General features: G+C 39.5%; 2 protein-coding genes across 4 annotated transcripts in view; both read left to right on the plus strand.

The window, feature by feature from the left end:
• The window catches only part of marveld2b (MARVEL domain containing 2b), a 28377-nt gene extending 21098 nt beyond the window's left edge, over positions 1-7279 (plus strand). Inside the window, exons 11-16 of the mRNA XM_078171079.1 lie at positions 1024-1188; positions 3896-4011; positions 4152-4256; positions 4468-4639; positions 6168-6209; positions 6328-7279. Coding sequence (XP_078027205.1) covers positions 1024-1188; positions 3896-4011; positions 4152-4256; positions 4468-4639; positions 6168-6209; positions 6328-6426 — 699 coding nt within the window. The 3' untranslated portion in view covers positions 6427-7279. The remainder of the gene's footprint in view (positions 1-1023; positions 1189-3895; positions 4012-4151; positions 4257-4467; positions 4640-6167; positions 6210-6327) is intronic.
• A 536-nt stretch (positions 7280-7815) lies between these two features.
• Positions 7816-21163, plus strand: gtf2h2 (general transcription factor IIH, polypeptide 2). Of its 3 annotated transcripts, none has more exons than XM_033620081.2 (15): positions 7816-7858; positions 8805-8897; positions 8985-9062; positions 9247-9283; positions 9852-9938; positions 10037-10087; positions 11770-11824; positions 12180-12285; positions 12370-12460; positions 13095-13290; positions 16076-16139; positions 16236-16339; positions 16568-16670; positions 16757-16796; positions 20726-21163. In XM_033620081.2, exons 2-15 carry the CDS (start codon positions 8842-8844, stop codon positions 20834-20836), a joined length of 1179 nt encoding a protein of 392 aa, XP_033475972.1. In that variant the 5' UTR covers positions 7816-7858; positions 8805-8841; the 3' UTR covers positions 20837-21163. The 3 variants fall into 3 exon arrangements, with proteins under 3 accessions (XP_033475972.1, XP_033475971.1, XP_033475970.1); XM_033620080.2 differs by having other exon boundaries at positions 7821-7862; XM_033620079.2 differs by having other exon boundaries at positions 7829-7951.
• Positions 21164-21726: the final 563 nt, after the last annotated feature.

Consider the following 21726-nt stretch of genomic DNA (forward strand, 5'->3'; position numbering starts at 1 on the left):
CTATCAAGCCTCAGTCAGACTGTTTTTAAGACGATAATACAAACCTCTTAAATTCCCAGAACAAAGTAAATTGCACTGGACAAAGATGACACTGTTTTTAAGAAGAATAATTTATTTTATCAAGACTAAACACAAGATAAAATTCTATGTTCAAATTCATTTCTTACAGCTGTAAATCCAAAACAAGTATTTTACAGTTTCATACAGTGTGTAGCCGACCTTAATAGTTCTATGTGGTGCAGATTCAGATTCACAGACAAATAAGTTGAGACCTTTTTTATTGTACATATCAGAGTTACTAACTAAACTCTGTTCTCAGAGTTACTAATTAAACTCAATTCAGATGTAATGTAGGTCCTCATTTCCAAAAATATGTCATGAAGCAGTGTTGTCTCAAGTCTCAAAAGACCATACCAGTAGCATGTTTTAGCCCTATTTACTACAAATCGCTTGTGCTTTCACTTTATCATTGCTGTCCATTTCCCAAGGCATTATGTTGTATTCTACTGCAGCTTTTACAATGTTTCACTTACCACCCAGACAGCCTTTGGTTTTAATTCATTTTAGTATGATGTGAAAAATACTTGGCAGAGTCTTCATGGAGAAACTGCAGGTAATCTATCACATTCAGCAACATTTCTCTGTAGCTGAAATAATGACCACTGTGATGGACACCCAAGAATATTTCGAGGCTCACTGGTCACATCCCTAAGCACAGAGATAGATAGCAGGTTGCCCACAACACACTGCGAATAATTCCTAGTAGCCGTTTCTAGGTAAACATGTTGCTGTTGAGTTTTTCAAATTTAATTTTGGATGCTTTGAGCTCTGTAAGCCAGATGATTCATTTGTGTTGTTTGGGGGTAGTGGCAGACATTCCAGTTTAATTTTGGGGGGATTTTTGTGAACTGACTATTTAACATAGTCCACTGTGGAGGTGTTGGCTTGGCACTATCCTGTTTGCTTTGTGGACTCATGGATGTAAGTCCAGCCCACTGACGTTGAGTGCTGTTGTTCCTGCAGGCCATAGCTATCGTCCTGGGCTTCCTGGTCTTTGTTGCCCTCATCATCCTGCTGGTGTTTGCAGTCAAGACTCGCTCCAAGATCAGACATTGGGGCCGGGATCGTATTCTGTGGGAGGAAGTGAAGGTCGTCAATGATGGTCTGCATAACAGTGTCGGGGAATGGGTGAGTGTGTGTGCATGTGTATATGTGTGTGTGCCATCTACGTGACATGTTTGTTTAAGAGAAAAGATTTGGTTCAAACAAAAAAAAAGAACTACGTACATCAAGTCAATTTAACTTATTGGCAGTAGTTTTAAACTGTGAACTAATTAAAATAAGTGTGTACTTTTTTAAGTGGCCATTTTAGATATTCATTTGTGCAATCAGCATTTAATCCACTGAAATTAACATATTGAAGCCCACTCAAGATAAATTCGAAAGTTACCAGATATATAAGGGTGAATTTTAGTGAAAAATGAGTAAATTGATGCACAAGAGACATATGGTAAAATCAAATAATGGTGTGATGCAGCCATAAAAATATGAAATTTTGGGTTTGAATATTTCACCCACTTAAGCGTCATATAGCCTTAGTGAATGGATGATACTCAATATATTGTATGTGATATAGTAGATAGAGTGAAATAAAATGGAAAAAGTGGATGCCGAGAGAGGTTAACTTATCTCTCCATTGCTGTTGTTTGTCTTTTTATAGTTTGGTGAAAATTTGACAAGAAAACTTTTTTTTTCCTTTGCAAAATGCTCTTTTCAGACCTCAAAAGGGTAACTTGAGTTTTTTTCTGCCTGGGACCTATTTTTCATTTTTTTTTGTGTCTGAATGACAATTTTTGATATTGGTCCAGTATTAAGTGAGATTGCTGCAACTGGCCGTAGCAAAACAGGCTGCAATGTGTCCACTCAGGGCATGCTCGCAGCAACAATTTCCATCCACTAAAAGTGCCTGTTTGCCACTGACAGGCTCAGATTATTATTAGAAGTGTTTGATGACATCATGGAAAGGATCCCTACAGAGGTCAACCTCTTTGTTAAAGAGTAAGATCTCTTTTGTTGAACCAGAAACAGCCTGGACATTGCTATTGCCAAACCCACCAGACTGCATTTAAATACACAGTTATTTTATCATTGTACTACACACTTTGTTTAAAGTCAACAGAAACAAAATAAAACTCCAAGACACTATCTTGGTTTGTATTTACATTGTTCCATCAATCACCAACTCCAATTTGGCTGAAATAAACCCTTAATTTACCTAGTAAAATCTGAATATACGCTGGCTCTATACACACTAAAATGAATGTTTATTTAAAAAGAGGCTAGGGGGTTTGGTGATAGCAATTTCCAAACTGTTTCTGATAAAACAAAAAAAAATTGACATTCTCAAAAAAAAAAAGCCTACCAAACTAAGAACCTTACTATAATTCAGTGTCAAAAACAAGCACTCTGTAGTGGACGTAAATTGATGGTGCCGATCGCCCAGAGTGATTACATTGCATCCAGTTTCACCACTGCTGGCTTGCTCGATACTGGACCAGTTTCAAAAATGTTTGTTCCCATTTGTCACTTAGACACATAAACATGTAAAAATGGGGTCCAGTTGGGAAAATACTGAACCTTTTAGGGTCTTGAAACACACTTCTACCATGTCTTATGGTTATTCTGAGGCCATGACCTCAGTTTGCGCAGCTGTCGTTTTTCCTCCTCCACCTACATCGTGAAATATTTGACTTCAAGGAAGTGGGCACAGTCTAACCTACGTTGTTGTGGCACATTCTTAAAGAAAATGCCTAAAGGACAAATAAGATGTGTTAAAGGTGTGTGTGTGTGTGTGTGTGTGTGTGTGTGTGTGTGTGTGTGTGCGCGTGCGTTTTGAAGGTGAGACGTGAGGCAAGGAAGGATGGTTTCATTTGCAGTTTCTGGGTGTGGTCTGTGAACTCACTGCAGTGTGATGTGCGGTGTTGTCTGAAGGATGTGTTCTAAAGATAAAAACTTCTCCAACAAGTATCAGAACGTCCAATAGCTAAACCACTCTTTGAAATCCTAATGAGTGAATGTAGAAAAGGACATAAATACTTTCTACTAATGACATAATTTGTTTTTTGAGGACAATGGCACAAAGGAAAGTGTTTACCTGAAGGCTGTACTTCCATAACAGCACCTGTTTCACTCCTGAGGTGTGAACTTTCCCAGGAATGCATGCAGACCTGACGTCACAGCAGTTGTACTGGCTGAGAGACAGGCTTCCTGCTGATGGTAGTGATGGTATCGGTGGCATTCAGGCAAGCAGGGAGAAGTAGAGGAACCGGTTGGTCCTGGTGAATGCTGCATACAACCAGAATGTTTATTATATGGAGAGAACAGGTTACATTGCCTAAAGTAGGACAGGAGCATGAGGATAACCTGATTGAAACCCCAGGCAAGCAAACTTAGTAGTTTTATTTCAATCATTAATATCTTTGGTACTTTTGTAGTACGATATCTGAAATCAAGCAAAAATAAATCCCATAAAAGAGTATTTCCAGTGAGACCCTCATCATTACAGTCTCCGTGCCTGGCAAATGCTCTCCCCTTTCATGCTCCCAGTTTGTAACATAGAATTTCCAAGTCCTGCAGACATTGTCAGGGTTATTTTCTGAGACTTAAAAACGCTGATCCAGAGCCACAGAGGACAGATTCATCTTTTTCCAGAGACTTATTACTGCCCTCATTCACCATTAAACTGATTGTCATTTGAAATTGGTAGTGATCCTTTAAGAATTTTTAATTCATTCTATACAAAACTCAGTTCTATCTACAGTTAGATGTTTTCTGTCAAACTTGAACACAACACAAAAAATGACCTGACCTGGTCTGACCTTGTCTCTTGCTTCAGGTGAACAATGTGTCTGGTGACCCAGAGGTGCTGGTGAATGACCCTAATCCCAAATTTAGAGGGTCCAGAGACTATTTGGACCAACTGGACAACAACAAGCCTCTTTACCTGCCAGGGTAAGCTATGCACCTTGAAGTGCACCTCACAAGGGCTTTTCATATGCGGATAAAAAAAGCGTTACAAAGCTGTAGCAGCAATGAAATTTAAATAAAAGATACTCAACGAGGCAAAACGTAATCAGTGATTGTATTTGCAGAGACTCAGACATCAGCAGCTCTGTGGATGTCCTGAAGCACAGGCTGAAGGACTATGACACTGGTGTGGAGTCTGGAGATGACCTGGAGGAGGAGGACTTCTCAGTGTAAGTGGATGTAAAGGAATCTGATAGCAAATTATGAAAAAGCTGCTTTTTTTTGATGAATGACAGTTTTTGGCAGGGATTTATGTACATTTCTTCACCATAAATCCATCTTGTGTGTGTTTTACCCAAATATATGTAAAGAGGGCATTACTAATAATGGCTGATTATCACATGATAAATTGCTCAAATTTCTTTCGGTTTTCATTTGCAGTTTGTTTCCTCCCATTTTGGATGAGCAAGAGCGTCTAATCTACAAGCGGGAATTTGACCAAGATCATCGGGAGTACAAGAGCCTGCAGGCTGAGCTGGACAGCATAAACCAGGACCTGGCTGACCTGGACAGAGAGCTGCACCAACACCCTGAAGGCAGCCCGCAGTTCTTGGTAAGTGTGGCAGTGCCACTTGAGGTTTACTTCTTTTAAGTAAGGGGGAGCACTCCACTCTTCTTTTAAAGAGCTTTTCTACAATGTGTAGTAAGGGACTGCTCTTCATTTATCAGAAAAGGGGGTGGCTGGGGGGGTGAATACATGTGTTTCTTTTTGTGTGTGTGTGTGTGTGTGTGTGTGTGTGTGTGTGTGTGTGTGTGTGTGTGTGTGTGTTCTTTTAAATATTTTTCTTTTAAACTCCCTGAGTGACTGGGAAAATGCATGACCCTCCCGCCACCATTAAAAGGCCTTAATCTTTTTTTCTTTTTCTTTTTTAATATTCACAACAAATGTAAGTTTTGGAGCCAATGCAACAAGCAAACAGCACAGGAGTGAGAGTTATGACAAAAATGAACAGCGTATTTCTAAAGCAAAACGCAAATCTTCTTACAAATTGCATTGTTATTAAACAAGCTGTGTGCACTGTAGCAGAATATGGGTGGATAGCAGTCACCTCACAAAACCAACAAAATTTAAGAAGCTTACAAATTATTATTTGTTATTATATTTATTACATACATACGCATGTGCGCATCACAGTGTGCACCCAGTCAGCAACGTGTGCATAATGACTGTTTTCCCAGATGAACCGTAACATAACGTAACAGTGGCAGCAGCAGCTGGTCAGAATGAATCAGAATCAGTAACTTGGCACGGTGGATGTTATTAGATTTTTAAAACTTACCCTTTGATCATTAAAAGTAATAAGTTAAAAACAAAATCTGAGAGTTGAAAAAAGCCTTGCTTTTATCTGTTGTCATACAGAAGTGCAGAATTTAATGTTTATTAAAGGTTCTGGAACGATTTATGTTTGGTGAAAATTTTAAATGACACATGTAGAATACAATGATTGTGATGAAATATCACTATTTTAAGGTTAGATTTGGTTATGAGTCCTGCTGGAAGTCTTCATTGCACATGCTGTAATCAAGAATTTGAATATCCAACAAAAAAATCTGTTTTTACCGTTTCTGGCCATGGTAAGTGGGGTTATTTTGCCTTTTTTTCTTTTTTTTCTTTAAAGAAACTGCGCTCTTCAAACCCGTCAGCTGGTTTGGGGGTTCAGATGTTTAAAATGAATACAAAATTCAACCATATAAAGTTGAATGTCCCTCCCCTAAGCCAAAATGAAAAAAATATAAGCTCCTCCTCAGTGCTTAAAAAAAAAAAAAATTATCATGCCTCACCCTTTTGCACCACTCCCCCAATCCCTCATAAATAATGAACAGTCCCTTGTAAATACAATTGTATTGTCATAGTCGTTCATATTGGTTCCCCCTAATATTGCTGAAAATACAGTAACCATAAAGGGAAAGTATGCCTAATTCAGACACCTGATTGCAGGGGCAACTTAAATTTTGGATGACAAGGGTCAAGGGCTGGAAAACTTTGATTCCGCATCAGTCAAATTTGTGTGTGAATCTGGGATGATGCTTTCCTCTGAGTGGTCACTTTATATTATTGATCGCTATCTCTCCAATCTCAGGATGCCATGGATGAATACATCAAATTGAAGAATGTCAAGAAGGTAAGTCAATTTCAGTGATTTCCAGCAGTGTTTTCTCCAGATTGAAATACATTACTCTGAAAACAGAAAAGAGGTTTGGTGAATAAACTGAATTATTTTTTTTAAAAATCTTTTGCAGTCCCCAGAGTACCAGATTAAGAAGAAGAGGTGTAAATATCTCAGGTCCAAACTGTCACACATCAAGAGGAAGATCAGCGAATATGATCGCCGGCCTTAAACCTTCACCTCTGACCCCCTCGCGCAGGGAAAGAGACAAATTTGCAATTCCCTACCCCGCTGTGTTTGAGTTTATCACAAATCTAGATGGGGTTACTATAGTGAAAGCCTGTTGCCTTTGTATTGCATCTGTATCAAGCCAATCAACTGTAATTTATATATTTATCCAGAGAAAGGGTGAAGGAAATTGTTATCGTCTTTGATCAGTTATTCAATGAAGAACTATTGAGGTGTACAAAATTTTTTTTATTTTTAAGTCAGAAAGTGAGAGATGTGATATGAGATGTTTTTCAGTACTTGTTACATTTATGAAGCAGTTAAAGTGCTTCTTTTATAGCCTTTTAACGAGTTTGACACTTTTATGTAAAATGAAGGCACAGCTTAGATGAGACATGCATTTGCTTGGCCTCATTGAAACACTGACCATCCCTTGTAAATAATGTTAATTTTAGACTTTTGAAACAATTTTAATTGTTCTTTAGTAAGATTTTTTAGTGCTGGAGTTGGTGAAACATATGTGATTGTAAGTCTTTGTTGTAGCCTGTAGACTTTTATCATGATAGATATTAAAAGAAGCTATGGAGGCTCAGTTCCCTTTAAAAGTGTCTAATTAACATTTGTGTTACATTTGTTTTTTACTCTCATGAATTTTATTTCTCATTTCAATGTTATCCAAAAGCAAATGATTTTATATTCCCACTGAGTCAATATTTTTTATTTTGCGTATTTTGTATTAGTAGAAATCATGCCTGTATGTTTTGGTGTGCAATCCATGATATACTGTTTAAAGTGCAATCATCCGTTTGAACACAGGAATGTAAGCTTTCAATAAAAAACAACAATTAACTTAATAAGCTCCTTTTGTTTACTGTGTCTGAAATAACATGTTAATATGAATCCACTGAAAATAAGACCTGTCATCGTCAATATGGGTAGCAGTGTGAGACACAGTCAAGCCAGTCTCCATGCCGAAAATAACAGTATGGCGCCCCCACGCTGTTTTGCGGTGTGTAGCCGGCCTATGGCAGGCATGGTAAGAGCAGACTTCAAAATAAAAGCTATGTTCCGGTGAATCACATTTATTCAACAAGTAGGTATGTCAGTAAGTCTGTAAATAATAAATAAATGATTTAATAAATACATGAATTAATTATACATAAATATAGGCTATAGAAAACGAAAATGGATAAATAAATCAAAACGGATGGGCTCATAAGAGATATGAAATTAAAAACAATACTAACCGCCTGAAAACTGCATTTCGGACAAAAAATTAGGACTCCAAATGTGTTAATACTCATTACGTACGTAATATACCTTCGACGTTATGTATTCAATAATAGTTGACTGAGCGGATGCTTTTCTCTACAAGTCATGTTTCTCTCCGGAAAATAAATCCGTTGCACCAGCTGGTGTTGCACTAAACCGGTGCTGTAGGTACAACTGATTGTTTTGTTCATATTTTTTTGATTTGTAACTAATGCAAGCGTAGTGAGATAGAAAGTTGTATCACACACATTGTTAAGGTATTGACTAGATTATATATATATATCATATTTTGGTTTACGTTAGCAGTTTTAGTTAGCCTTAGGTAAACTAACGTTAACGTTACCTCCAATAAAGCTCGTGAACACAATTGTTAGCTAGCTTTCTGTATTTAAAGTTGTAGCTAGCTATGTTAATGACTTCGAGTAAAAGCGACATGTGGCTAAGAACTTACTTTATCTCACTGCAAAGATTAATTTGAAACAAGGAGATAATAAACATTATAATGTATATTATGTACATAGTGCCGCTGAGGAACTGTAAGGTCAGCAAGCAATTCTGTTACCCAGTTAGCGTTAGCTATTATTTATAACGGTATTACGGACTATCACATATGTTAATGTTTTCTGCTTTGACACAGGGTCATGACAGACTCCATTCAGTATACACAGTCTTTAAGTAATGAATTGATGTCAGGTATACATTGTTAGGCACACAAGACATAATGACACAACACATGATGTGCAATGCTATTGATCAACTGCAAGGTCCGCAAATAATTCGGCTCAGGCTGTTAGCTATTTTTTTATGGTAACGTTAGCGGTTCTGATAATATTTACCACTGCCATAAAGTATATTTGCAGCTGATTAATACAATTCTCATTGTCTTTACTGCCTACTTTGTAGAACACAGACTTTTATGAATCATTATTGTCTTCTGATATATTTTATTAAACATACTAATATTTCACCAACCAGTTTTAGATGTAATATTTTATTAAAATCAGGTTAGTAAGGTGAGAAGTGACTCCTTCCTGTGCCACGAATGGAGTTTGACAGTCTTTGCAGTAGACTTATGTACTAATGTAAAGCTGCATTTTCTCTGCTCTTAAGCTATTAGCATCACTTGAATTTCTGGCTGACAGACATAATGGATGAAGAACCAGAGAGAGCCAAGCGCTGGGAAGGGGGCTATGAGAGGACATGGTAAGACCTTTAACATATGGAAACTTCCACTTGAGATATGTGTTGTCATTTGATGCAACATTGCGGAACGTACGTATTCTCCTACAGGGAGGTGCTGAAGGAGGACGAATCTGGCTCACTGAAAGCCACAGTGGAAGAGATTCTGTTCCAGTCCAAAAGGAAAAGGTGTGTGTGTGTGTGTGTGTGTGTGTGTGTGTGTGTGTGTGTGTGTGTGTGTGTGCGTGTGTGCGCGCACGCGCGCAAGTTTGAAATGCATTTTGCTTCACGTGCTCTTTTTTCTGATATCAATGTATGCAACACTGTATTGTCTGTTATACCAACCGTATCTGCTGCTTTGTTTACCTCATAGGGTGATCGAGAGCCATGGACAAGTGAGGCTTGGAATGGTGTGTGAGTTCTGCCTCCTTTCTGCAGAGCCTTGTGCTTCATTTATCTGTATGGTTCTAAACCCCATGGTGTCTAAGATCTCATGCCAACATGGTGGAAAATTTTACAGAGGATTCTAATTTTTCAAAGACCAAAATTATGCAACTTTTGGTCATCACTGTATATAACATTATTGTTTTGATATATTTGACATCTTCATCATTAGACAAAAAGTGGAAGCATTTTTATCTCTGTTTCACAGTATAACTGTTAATATAACATACAAGTCATAAATGGCATGGTAGCTTGTAACACGGCAAAAACAACCCAATTTCAAGGTAATGTTGCTGATTGGAATGCTTACAAGAAATGAGCTAAGAGCTTTAGCAGTTCAGTGTTATACTGGTCTGTTTGCAGTGCAGTGCACAGGAATGGTTTTGGTTAGGGTTAGGGAACACTGTACTAGGGACCACTTTGGACACACCAGCATTAGTTAAGTGCCATATAAAGATTAGTATATTTTGATGTCAGGAAAATAAAATATCATGTTAAGATCATAAAGATGTTAAAAAATGTCACGTTCTGTAGATGCGTCACCTCCAAGTGGTGATTGACTGTTCAAGAACTATGGAAGACCAGGACTTGAAACCAAACCGCCTCACTTCGACTTTGAAGGTAAATTCTGTTGCAGAGCCATCACACTGTACATCAGCAGCAGCTATGTAGTATTATTAGCTGTAAAGCACCTTCTCCTTTTTTCCTTCTCTCCTCAGCTGATGGAAACTTTTGTTGATGAGTATTTCGACCAAAACCCCATCAGTCAGGTATGTGTATACAATCATGTCTTTTCATGTTTTACACTGAACACTACTGAGACTTAACTTTTCAGGTTCGGGTGAGTTTATTTGAGAAAAAGTTATTTTCCTGTATGAAGATGCCGTTAATAAGTGTAGGTCTGCACCATCCTGTTGCAAGTACACAGGAATAGGGTTGTGTATTGGCAAAAATCCAGGGTTACAATACATATCACGATACAGAGGTGATGATTCGATATATTGCGTTATATTGCAATACTTTAAGCAAGGCGATAAATATGATTTTTTTTTTTTTTTTTTTCCAAAAGAATCTAATTTATGGATTTCATGGACTCAGATTCCACCTTCGGTCACCTGTGTTTGCTAACACGACACTCCAGAGTCTGGCCAGGCTTTTACGCTTGCGAGATCTTGTTGTTTCGGTGGAGTGGAATAGTTAAACGGCCGTGTGACTGCTGGTAACTAGCGGTAGGAGGGTTAAATACAACACACAAAATAACCACTGCCAGAAATGTTTGCATTTAAACTACTGATTAAATATCAGTATAGTACTTTTGAGAATCAATACAGTATTGCATAACAAAATATTGTGATATTTTAACGTATCGATATTTTCTTACACTACTACACAGGAATAGAAGGGTTCCCGACCCTGTTGCTGCACTACCAAATGCTTTTGTCCTGGGTGCAGGCTGAATGTTAAATAATCCATGAATGAATCAGTAGTTAAAAAAATCATCAGTTGTTGCTGTAGTTTGACTGAATGCCATTTTACAGGTTCTTATGGTATTGTATCCCTTGTCATTGAGGGGAACTAAATAAAGCAGCAACACAACAAATGTTCAAGCACATTTGTTAAAGCACCACAACACTGCTCCTTTCAGTCCCCATTTAGATGCTACATACTTTGTTCTATTCTACTTTTTAAGACTTCATGATATCAATTCCATTTTCCAACAATATAACTGTATTGTATCAACAATGCACCGAATCATTTTTGACTGAACTAATTTGGTGGCTGTCAGACACATTTGTTGCAGCCCTGAAAATGATATGAAGTTGATGCATTATATCTGAATCATTTACTGTCCATTTCAAAACTTTCACTTTTAAAAGCTTATGTTTAATACACTACTATGAGACCCTTACTGTGCCCCACTAACAAGCGTCTGTCAGGTTATGGGTGATAACTTGTAGAAAGCTTCTGTGACAGTGTTGCGGGATAGCATTCTGTCATTAGTGCTGTTAGCGAATGCTGGCGATTTCAGTGGACAACTCACAACTGCACTTTTCCTGTGCGACCTTCAATTATATGCCTGCTTTCCGAATGTGGCACTCAGTCATCAACACTTTGAGCATCCCTGATTTAAATAAACTACAAATCACTCTTATCTCATGTTATCAACCATGTTAAGTGATGCATATTGTAAAGGTGTATAAGGAAAGTCTTACAACCATCATTCACAACAAGACAGAGATTCGAGCAGCTGGTCATCCATTGATAAGCTCTTCAACAAGCAGACATACGAAACATAAGATTGGGTTTGTCTGGGGTGTGGTGGTCAGATAACAAAGACACTGAGCAGGAATGGTACTGTACATTTTTTGTCAATGGGAAGTTTAAACATAGCTGTGGACTGGACCTTCAACAAGCTGTCAGTAGCCTAACAGCATGTTTTGTGTGTCTTCAGCTGGGCATTATCATCACAAAGAATAAAAGGGCGGAGAAGCTGACTGACCTGGCAGGTGAGGATCACATAAACTGACAATGTTAGACTCGACCCATCAGTTTAACGCCTCAATGAGTTTCATCATGAGCTCCCTGTACAGAACAGTGAAAATGTTTTAGCTTTATCTTTTTAACAAACAAGGGCATGTTATCAGTGTTAGGATTTCTCATTTAAACCAGTTGTCACTACTTCAGAAAAAAATATCACATCACTGTTAATGATGCTGCAAATAAAGCATGTATGACCGCCATTTAAACAGCACCCAACATCACTGCATCTAGAGAAAGCTCCTCTCCATTCAGTGTCCAGTCTGTTGAGTTACCCTATGTAGTTTTCATGAGATGTGATGTGTTGTTTTGTTTCACCACCAGGAAATCCAAAGAAGCACACTGCTGCTCTGAAGAAAGCAGTGGACACTGTGTGTGTAGGAGAGCCATCTTTGTACAACTCTCTTAACCTGGCCATACAGACCCTCAAGTAGGTTGTGCAGTGTTTGTGTTCTAGATAGGTTTGTGTAATATCACTGAATGTCACTCAGCTGGTGTCTGTCTTTGTATGAAGGCACATGCCTGGACACACGAGTCGGGAGATCCTGATCATACTCAGCAGCCTCACGACATGTGACCCAGCCAACATCTGTGACCTGATTAAGGTAAGGTCACAGCTAGGGCTGTACAGTTTACAAGTTGGGTTTCCATCCAAATGTTGTGCAAATTTTAACCACATTTTTAGAAAATTGGCAAAAGAAAATGCAAATTTATCCACATTTCCATCCACTACTGTCTTATGCTGTTATTGGGAGTTCATCAAGATAAGCAGTAGGTGGTGCTAATTCTCCAGTCAGAAGTTTGCAGAAGAAGAGGGTACAATGAAATGACGTAGTAAGAGCAAAAGAGCCAAGAGACAAACAAACAAAAATTATGGATGTATAATAATGGGGAGCACACAGGACAATGGAAAAAGAGAGTTTTTAATAACTAATAGTACAGCTCTGTGCTCGTGGAAGAGTTCTGGTAACACCCCTGTGTACTTAAGCGTGTTAAAAGTCTTCCAGAGATGATGGAGAGAGCTTACCATGGCCTATACAATGATGGTACAGCATGACTGTATGTCGTCCTCAATTCACTAAATCTGTTTCCATCGCACAAAGTCACATTTATCAATACACCAAAGTTTCCACTTCCCCCAAACTTTTTCTTGTGATGTTTAGAGATTTCTTTTTAATTTTTGGCATTTCATGTGTCATTTATAACAATATAAATACTGTCATGTGCCTCCTCTGTCAGACCCTGAAGTCTCTGAAGATGCGGGTATCTGTGATCGGCCTGTCAGCAGAGGTCAGGGTGTGTACAGTATTGACCAGGGAGACGGGCGGCTTGTACCATGTTATCCTGGATGAGAGTCACTTCAAAGAGCTGCTGATGCTGCATGTCAAACCACCTCCAGCCAGCTCCTCGTCCGAATGCTCTTTAATACGCATGGGTCAGTATTCAGACACTGTGTTTAAGACACTTTGTTTAAGAATCAGCTCCTCTTCTGTTTCTAAAGTGAACATAAAACACATCAGAGCTATGAGATACCAAGTGTTGAAGGGATAGTACAAATTTTGAAAAGGGGGATTGTTTGGGGAACTTAACAATAGTCTGTGTATTACATACAGTAGATGTCACTCAACACACCCAGTTTAGCTGACACAGAAACTAAGCATTGTACTGCTGTGGATGAGGTCAGCAGCAAAATGTATTTTAGCTACCTAAAAAAGTCCTACCTAAAAAAATGAATAGTAGCTCAAGTGTATGCTATATTGAGAGTTTTCACTGCTTGACCTTGCCGTCAGAAGGGCCTTTCCAACGTGGATGCTGTTAACAGCTTCGGGTTCACATCTATGCTCTTATTAAAGCCACCAGACTCCATTGACAAAAAAAGTAATTTTAGCTTGCTGAACATGGGAACGCTGGTCTAAAGCTGCCTCGATGAGGTAAACCCTGTTTCCACCAAACACTTTCAGTATAGTACCTTTGAAACCAAAAGTAACCCTTCAGACATGTTACCTAGACCCAAGGTCCATTTAGCGTTTCCACCGCAAACAGTAGTCTTAAATGTGGGCAGGGCTGTTGTCACTCATTGCTCAGTCCAGCGCTCGCTGTATTTCCTCATTACCGGTGACACAGATGGACCACAGAACGAGGTTACACGCAGACAGTTTCAAAATAAAAAATAGAACAGGCTGCGTGAGAGTCTCTCTCCACGGAATATTTAAAAATAGCGGCTTTGTGCATTTAGTCCGTCTCAGTCGAGCGCAGGGGTTTAGTGTTGCCGAAGCCCCAAGGAAAAACGCTCCGCTACACTTTTTTTTTCTCCATGTAAGGAGTAGAATATATGCAGTTCATATAATCTGGTTGAATTAAGAAAAAAAAATTCAAACATTTGAGGATTCACTCATTACTAAAAGTGTATGTCATCCAAAAGAAACAATAAAAACTGATGGAATGGTCAAAGTTGTCATGTTGAAATTTAAGGTGTGTTGATGGATTCACATTGTTAGCTTATGCATTGAGTAATATTACAAGTAAATGTTCAACCTTTAAAGTTGCGGGCAGGCGGCCCAGTGAATTAAGTTATTTGTCTCTCAGACTGCAGCTGCTGCGAGAGGCAGCACAACATCATTTCATTTTATAATCATATTTTACTAATATATGTAAGACTTGCCACGGTATGAACAGTGGTCAGACAAGTTTCAAAACCAGCTACATCTCAACCCTGAGCAAGATGACCGTCCTCTATTGGCCAATCAACGGACAGCAGTATTCACAGCTCCACCTTTAAGTACCAGATCTGTGTGCTGGGTACCTCAACAGAGGGGGAAAAAATGGGGACAGAACGGAACGGTTCCATTGGTACCATCAGCAACTTTTGTGTACCGAACTGACCTGAACCGTACCGGACTGCTTGGTGGATATGGGGCTTTGGTTAGTTTGTGTTATTGTGTGACTTTGGTGAATCCAAACCGAATCTTTTAAATGCCAAAATAACACAGTAGTACAAAAAAAACTCATGGTAGCAGTAGACCAGCAGCTCCACTGTTTAGCAATGTTAAATTACCATTTGTTTTAATGGAGTCTGGCTTTGAAGAGAGCATTATGACAGTTCCCTGTCAGGGTAACTGAAGATGATTTTTTTTTTTAGGTGGCTAAAATACATTTTGTTGCTGACCTCTCCACAGCAGTACATTGTTAGCTTCCGTGGTGGAACGCCTGCCTGCTTCTCCAAACTGGGGGCATGCTGACTGCCATCTACTGTATACGCCTCATACAGCCCCACTTCTAGAGATCCAAACTATCTCCTGAAACACAGAAACGTAACAGCACTTGTAAACTGGCTGTAAGGCTGGGCATTCTGCTGCCATCACAGATTTAGGTCTTTGTCTTAAAACATTAACAATATTAACATGGGGGGGACATGACAGATACAGCTGGGATTCTGGTTGTTTACTTGTGACTTTTGTAGGCATAAAGATATCACTGTGAGGGCAATATGATGCATTTACCAATTCATTTTAATTTGCAGGGATCCACATATAACAATATTTTTCTCATTGTCAACAAATATCATGTGTTCCATTACTACCATGAACACACACTATAATTCAATTCAACTCAATTTTATTTATAAATATAAATATCACAAATCACAATTTGCCTCACAGGGCTTTACAGCATACGACATCCCTCTGTCCTTTGGACCCTCACAGCGGATAAGGAAAAACTCCCCAAAAAACCCTTTAACAGGGGAAAAAAAAGAGAGCAACTGAGGAGGGAGCCCTCTTCCAGGATGGACAGACATGCAATAGATGTCGTACAGAACAGATCAACATAATACATTTGCAGTAATCCATATGAAAAAATGATATGTAAAGAGAAAGAGAGAGAAACTGAGAGAGACAGAGTCAGAGAGAGATTAGTTTATATGCTGCCACAAATACTCACTAAAGCATCAAATGTGGATTAATCAGCTGTTGAAAATAGTCCCCAACAAATACATGTATGAGTAACATTTGTTAAAAACCCTAACATGTCTGTCTGTTGTAGGAAATTACTGAAACCCATTTGCGATTTTGAATGCCCCATTTTCCCATTAGACAAAAAAACAACCAATAAAATATTTCTTTTTGTTTCCATAAAATGCAACCATTCTTGCTTCTCATCAAAATATTATAATTATTTAAGCATCTACTGAATATCTGTCTCACACCCTCTTGTTTGCTCAGGTTTTCCTCAGCACACTGTCGCCTCTCTGACTGACCAGGATGCCAAGCCGTCATTCAGCATGTCGTAAGTTGAAAACGGTGTGATTTAAACTTCGTGGTCAGCACTGTGAGAAGCCACTTGGTGCTAAAGTGTCTCTTTGCAATATGCTCCTCTTCCCAGTCATCTGGACAGCAGCAGTGGTGGTGGTCTGACTCTGGGAGGATACTTCTGTCCGCAGTGCCATGCCAAGTACACAGAGCTTCCTGTGGAGTGTAAAGTCTGTGGTAGGTGTGATGGGACGAATCAGTCTGTGTGTCACTGTAAGATTAGAGGAAACCTTGATTCGTTTTCTCCCTGTGGCATCAAAAAAGTAATTCTCCTTGCTTATTTTAAAGTACTGTGTTTTCAAAACAATTGAAGCACCACAGCTGTGACGTGTGTGTTTGTTTGTGTGTGTGTGTGTGTGTGTGTGTGTGTGTGTGGGTGGGTGGGGGTGGTGTATTGTCTCCAAGGTTTGACTCTGGTGTCGGCTCCCCACCTCGCCAGATCCTTCCACCACCTCTTCCCTCTCCAAGCCTTTATAGAGAGTCCTGTGGAGGAGCTCCAAAAAGAGAGGTAGTTCTGACACACTCACAAACTCACACAGTCACACACAGATACTGTGCCGCCTCATATCTAAACCTGTCTTGATTTGGTTTCAGGTTCTGTCAAGCTTGTCAAGGGGAATTGAAAGATAAAAGTGTAAGTACAGTAGCTGGATGTGTGTCTGCATCTGGAGAGGCCTTTCAGCTGGTACTTTTCCCCTTTAAAGGGGCGCTCCCCATATTTTACCATTTTAGAAATTCATGCACTGGTGTTACAGATATTTCCAACCATAGGTACATGTATCCCAGGTTGTACTTCTGTTATCAAGGGGAAGGGGGTAAGCTCAGATCATTTCAAAAACTAGAACTTAGAAAATATACCCAGTTTTTACACATATTTGTTTTTTGGAGGAAAATAATCACACAAATAGGTTTACAAATCAGTGTTATGATCTTTAGTTTGGGGGGGGGGGGGCCTTATGCCTTTATTGGATTGTAACAGTATAGGGATGACAGGAAATTGGGGAAGAGAGAGTTTGGGATTGACACGCAGGTCCCAGGGCAGATGAGAACCATGGGCATTTCAATTCATAGACTGTGCCTAAAGGCACACACACACACCAAATCGACATCAGAGAACTACTTGCGATGAAGGCTGACTGTTGCGTCGCCTCATGTCAACTGTGTCTTGGCAAAAGGTCACACTTGAACACACTACAAAGACTACAGCCACCGGCCAACTAGCATGTAGGTTCTGAGCCTGCATGACAGGAAATGACTTCATACAAGCAGATGGCGATAGTCTGCATTTGTCATTCCAATAAGGAAACCAAAAGACTGACAGAACAGATTCCAGACGCGAGTTAGCACATTAATAACACAACAAAATAATGAAAGAATAAAGGCTATTTACAGTGCGCTGACGACCTGATATAACACTTTCGTTTCAACCTCACACCCTCTTAACTTTAAACGTTTGTTTACTTAGCAGCCACTAGAGCCAACAATGCAGGACATGCTGCAAAAAATTAGAGCGACAGGCGCACACTGATGGCTGACGTTGACCAACGGCTGACCGTTGGCTTTGTGTGTCTGGGTGCTTATACTTTGGCCACCCTGGTCTTTTTCATTTTTATTGTCACAATTACTGTCAATCTTCCAGGTAAAAAAGGCCACATTACAAACTTGAGGTGAGGAGTTTATTAGACATTTACCAGGCAGAGGAGAGATGCTGTGGAGTTGCATTATAGGAACTGCAGGAATCGGTGTCTTTGGGGCTGTCTCAGCCTCCACTGCTTCAATTTTCAATTTTAATATGTGGAGCTGCTGGGTGGTTGAGAAAAAAATTTTTGTATATACTCTGCTCAAAAAAATTAAGGGAACACTTCTCAAACAACTCAAACATCAGATCTTGATAAACTAATTATTCAAGTTGAAAATCTTTATTGATGTACATTGTATAGCTTGTTGAGAACAAAATGACAACAACAGTCAGTGGACCCAAAATCATCAACCCACTGAGGGCTGGATTTAGAATCGCATTAAAAATAAAAGTAAGAAATTAGAATCACAGGCTGTTACAACCGGTTTGAATTTTATCACAGCAACTCATAATGTGACTCAGCAGTGTGTATGGCCCCTGCGTGCCTGTATGTACTTACAGCAATGTCTGGGCATGCTCCTGATGAGTCGACGGATGGGGTGGGGATGGGGATCTCCTCCCAGACCTGGATCAGGCATCAGCGAGCTCCTGTTCCTCCTCACAAAAAGGAGCAGATACTGGTCCTGCTGCTCAGTGGATACCCTTCTATGGTTCTGTCCAGTTCTCCTTTTGTAACAGCATTGCACCTGTCTCCACTTTCATTTGCACCACAGCAGGTAAAACTGATTGACAATCACTTGTGCTTCCTCAATGGACAGATTGATATCCCTGAAGTTTAACTGACTTGGTGTTATACTGTTACCGATAAGTGTTCCCTTAATTTTTTTTAACAGTATATATTAGAATTTGTAAAATGTGTACCATTATTAAAAGAAAACATGAGTTATGAGGCAAAACACAATTTTTTTTATTTTAAGTGGGGTTCAAATTAAACTATGAGGCATCTTGAAATAGCACTACTATTAAACAAAACATAACAAAAACAAATACTGAGGTGGTCCCTGTTCGAAAGTTTACATACCCTTAGTTCTTAATATTGTGTATTGCCCCCTTTAGCATCAATGAAAGCTTGAAGTCTTTTGTGATAGTTGTGGGTGAGGCACCTTATTTTCTCAGATGAGAAAAGCTGCCCATTTTTATTAGCAAAAAGCCTCCAGGTCCTGTAAATTCTTGGGCTATCTTGCATGAACAGAACGTTTGAGATTTCCCTAAAGGGGCTCAATGATATTGTGGTCGAAGACTGTGATGGCCACTCCAGAACCTTTACTTTTTTCTGCTGTAGCAAATGGCGCGTCGACTTGGCCTTGTGTTTTTGATCATTGTCATGTTGGAAAGTCCAAGTGCGTCCCATGCGCAGCTTCCAGGCTGATGAAAGCAAATTGTCCTGCAGTATTTATTAATAACATGCTGCATTTTTCTTGCCATCAATTTTAACCAAATTCCCAGTGCCGCTGTAGCCCACACACCCCCAAAACATCAGAGATCCACCTCCATGCTTCACAGTGGGATGGTGTACTTTTTACCATAGGCCTTGTTGACTCCTCTTCAAACATAGCATTTATGGTTGTAACCATAAAGTTCAATTTTGGTCTCATCACTCCAAATGACTTTTTTCCACAAGTTTTGAGGCTTGTCTAGGTGCTGTTTGGCATATTGTAAGCAGGCTGTTTTGTGGCATTGGCGTATTAATGGATTTGTTCTGGCAACTCGACCATGCAGCCCATTTTTCTTCAAGTGCCTCCTTATTGTGCATCTTGAAACAGCCACACCATTTTTTTGTAGAGAAGCCCATATGTCAGCTGAAGTTATTTGTGGGTTTTTCTTTGCATCTCGAACAATTTTACTGGCAGTTGTGGCGGAAATTTTTGTTGGTCTACCGGACGATGGCTTTTTTTTTTTTTTAAATTTATATCCTTTTCCTGGTTTATAGAGTTCAACTACCTTCTCTCACAGGTCCTTCTCTTGACAGTTCTGCTGCTTTCCCCATGGCTCAGTATCCAGCAAAGTCAGTGCAGCACTGGATGAAATATGCAGAGGTCTGTCAAGAGCCCAGAGACTCAGACGCCATTTACACGTTGCCGGCTATTTTCATAAAAGGACATTTCACCGTCTCCGTTTTCAAAAAGATCTTCATTTACACTTACCCGTGTATATATACACAAGAGCATGCCAAACCTGTAGGTGGCAGTGTAACGAGAAGCTCAAGCCTTCCATGTATCCATTGTCACCATAGCAACATAGGTCGCATTTTTTACACAGGCGCAAGTTCCGGCGCATACTATGACGTGGGCTGCCTATAACTCCGTTTATCTCCGTTTATCTCAGTTTACATGCAAACGCGCAACCGGAGTTTTCCAAAATCTCCACTCTGGCCGGAGTTTTTAGAAAGACTCGTTTTCAGAGGAGAAATCTCCGTTTGCGTGTAAACGAAGGGCACAAACGAAGGAAGATGTCTCCGTTTATCAAAATCACCGTGTATGTGTAAACGGCCTCTCACTGACTTTTTATGCACAGACACTAATTACAAGCAAAGAGGTCACAGGTGTGGACAGTTACCCTTAATAGCCATTTAAACCTGCATGTGTCAACTTGGTGTACATTATCACCCTAAAACTTCAAGGGTATGTAAACTTTTGATCAGGGCCATTTGGATGGTTCCACTTGTCATAATTTAAAGAGAGCAAACACAATTGTGTGATAATAAATAGCTTTGCTCGACTGCACCCTGAAAGAAAGAAAAGTTTCACAAATTCTGCCAAGGTATGTAAACTTATGAGCACAACTGTGTGTGTGTGTGTATATACACATATATATAGATATAGATATATATCGTGTAAAAAATGTGTTAGTCATTTATTCATTGTAACTTCCGTCCCTCTATCCATCTTTATTAATCTGCTCTCTCTCCCTCTCACTCTCACTAGATATTCACCTGTCCATCATGTAGAAATGCGTTCTGTATGGAGTGTGATCTCTTCATCCATGACTCACTGCACTGCTGCCCCTGCTGTATTCACAATCTGAGCACCTCCTGAAGCTGAGTGACTAACTGTCAGACTGAGACTGAAATACTCATTGGTCATCTGCCCTTACTGGCTCATCATATCTGTCCTGTTAGTGCTGTCTGCCTCTGATAGCGTGGATATGATGCACACAGTCAATCTGTGGACCACCCAAATGGTTATATTCCAAAGGTGTTGAAGACTGGCACAAAAATGGACAATTCTGGTCAACCCATATCGTTTAAAGGTGGAAGCAGTGCTTAATATTTGACAGAAATGGTCTGTGTGCATTGTTTATATAGTTTTGTACTACAGTTGTGTGTGACATGACAGTTACAATAAAATATAATTTCTTTTGTACTTATTAAAATGCTTTAACCAGTCAGACATTTTGTTGCATAGTTTCAAAGCAGGCCATTATCCATTTACCCAGATTTCCCATTATCAGGTCCCAAGTCTTGTATTTTCTATGCTAAATTTAGGGTTAGAAGCAGGGCTGTAGCCAGTAGGGGATTTGATGTGGGAGGAGGGGGGAAGCCACCCCCCCCTTGTTAGCTATTATCAAAATGCATCCCCCTTTCCCTCTCCATCCCTCGGGTCTAGACTCAGATGCTGTCCTATCCATCTGCCCTGTTATAAATGAACAAATAGCCTGTTGGCTGTAGCTTTCATCAAGAAAGCTGGGAGTCTGTCTGGTATTTTTATGGAAACTTGTAGTTAAGCTCCCCCATGTTTCACAAGTTTACATTTTACAGTTAAAAATGTATACATTGCAGATATTTGATAAGTTGATTCTTTGATGACTCATATTTAAATTGGACTATTTTTCTACCAAATATAAGAAATAATCACAATTCCCCCATCAGAATGTTATTCCTGGCATTGAGTTAAAAAATAATGAGGATGCATTGAGATGCTTAACC

This window comes from Epinephelus lanceolatus, chromosome 9 (assembly GCF_041903045.1).
Source record: "Epinephelus lanceolatus isolate andai-2023 chromosome 9, ASM4190304v1, whole genome shotgun sequence".
Classification (NCBI taxonomy): domain Eukaryota; kingdom Metazoa; phylum Chordata; class Actinopteri; order Perciformes; family Serranidae; genus Epinephelus; species Epinephelus lanceolatus.

Bases quoted from the DNA above. Each gene is read 5' to 3' on its own strand.
- gtf2h2 (XM_033620081.2), top strand. From the start codon at position 8,842: ATGGATGAAGAACCAGAGAGAGCCAAGCGCTGGGAAGGGGGCTATGAG. The intron at 8,898-8,984 runs GTAAGACCTTTA...ATTCTCCTACAG, and splicing joins GGGGGCTATGAGAGGACATG to GGAGGTGCTGAAGGAGGACG. The intron at 13,291-16,075 runs GTCAGTATTCAG...TTGTTTGCTCAG, and splicing joins ATGCTCTTTAATACGCATGG to GTTTTCCTCAGCACACTGTC.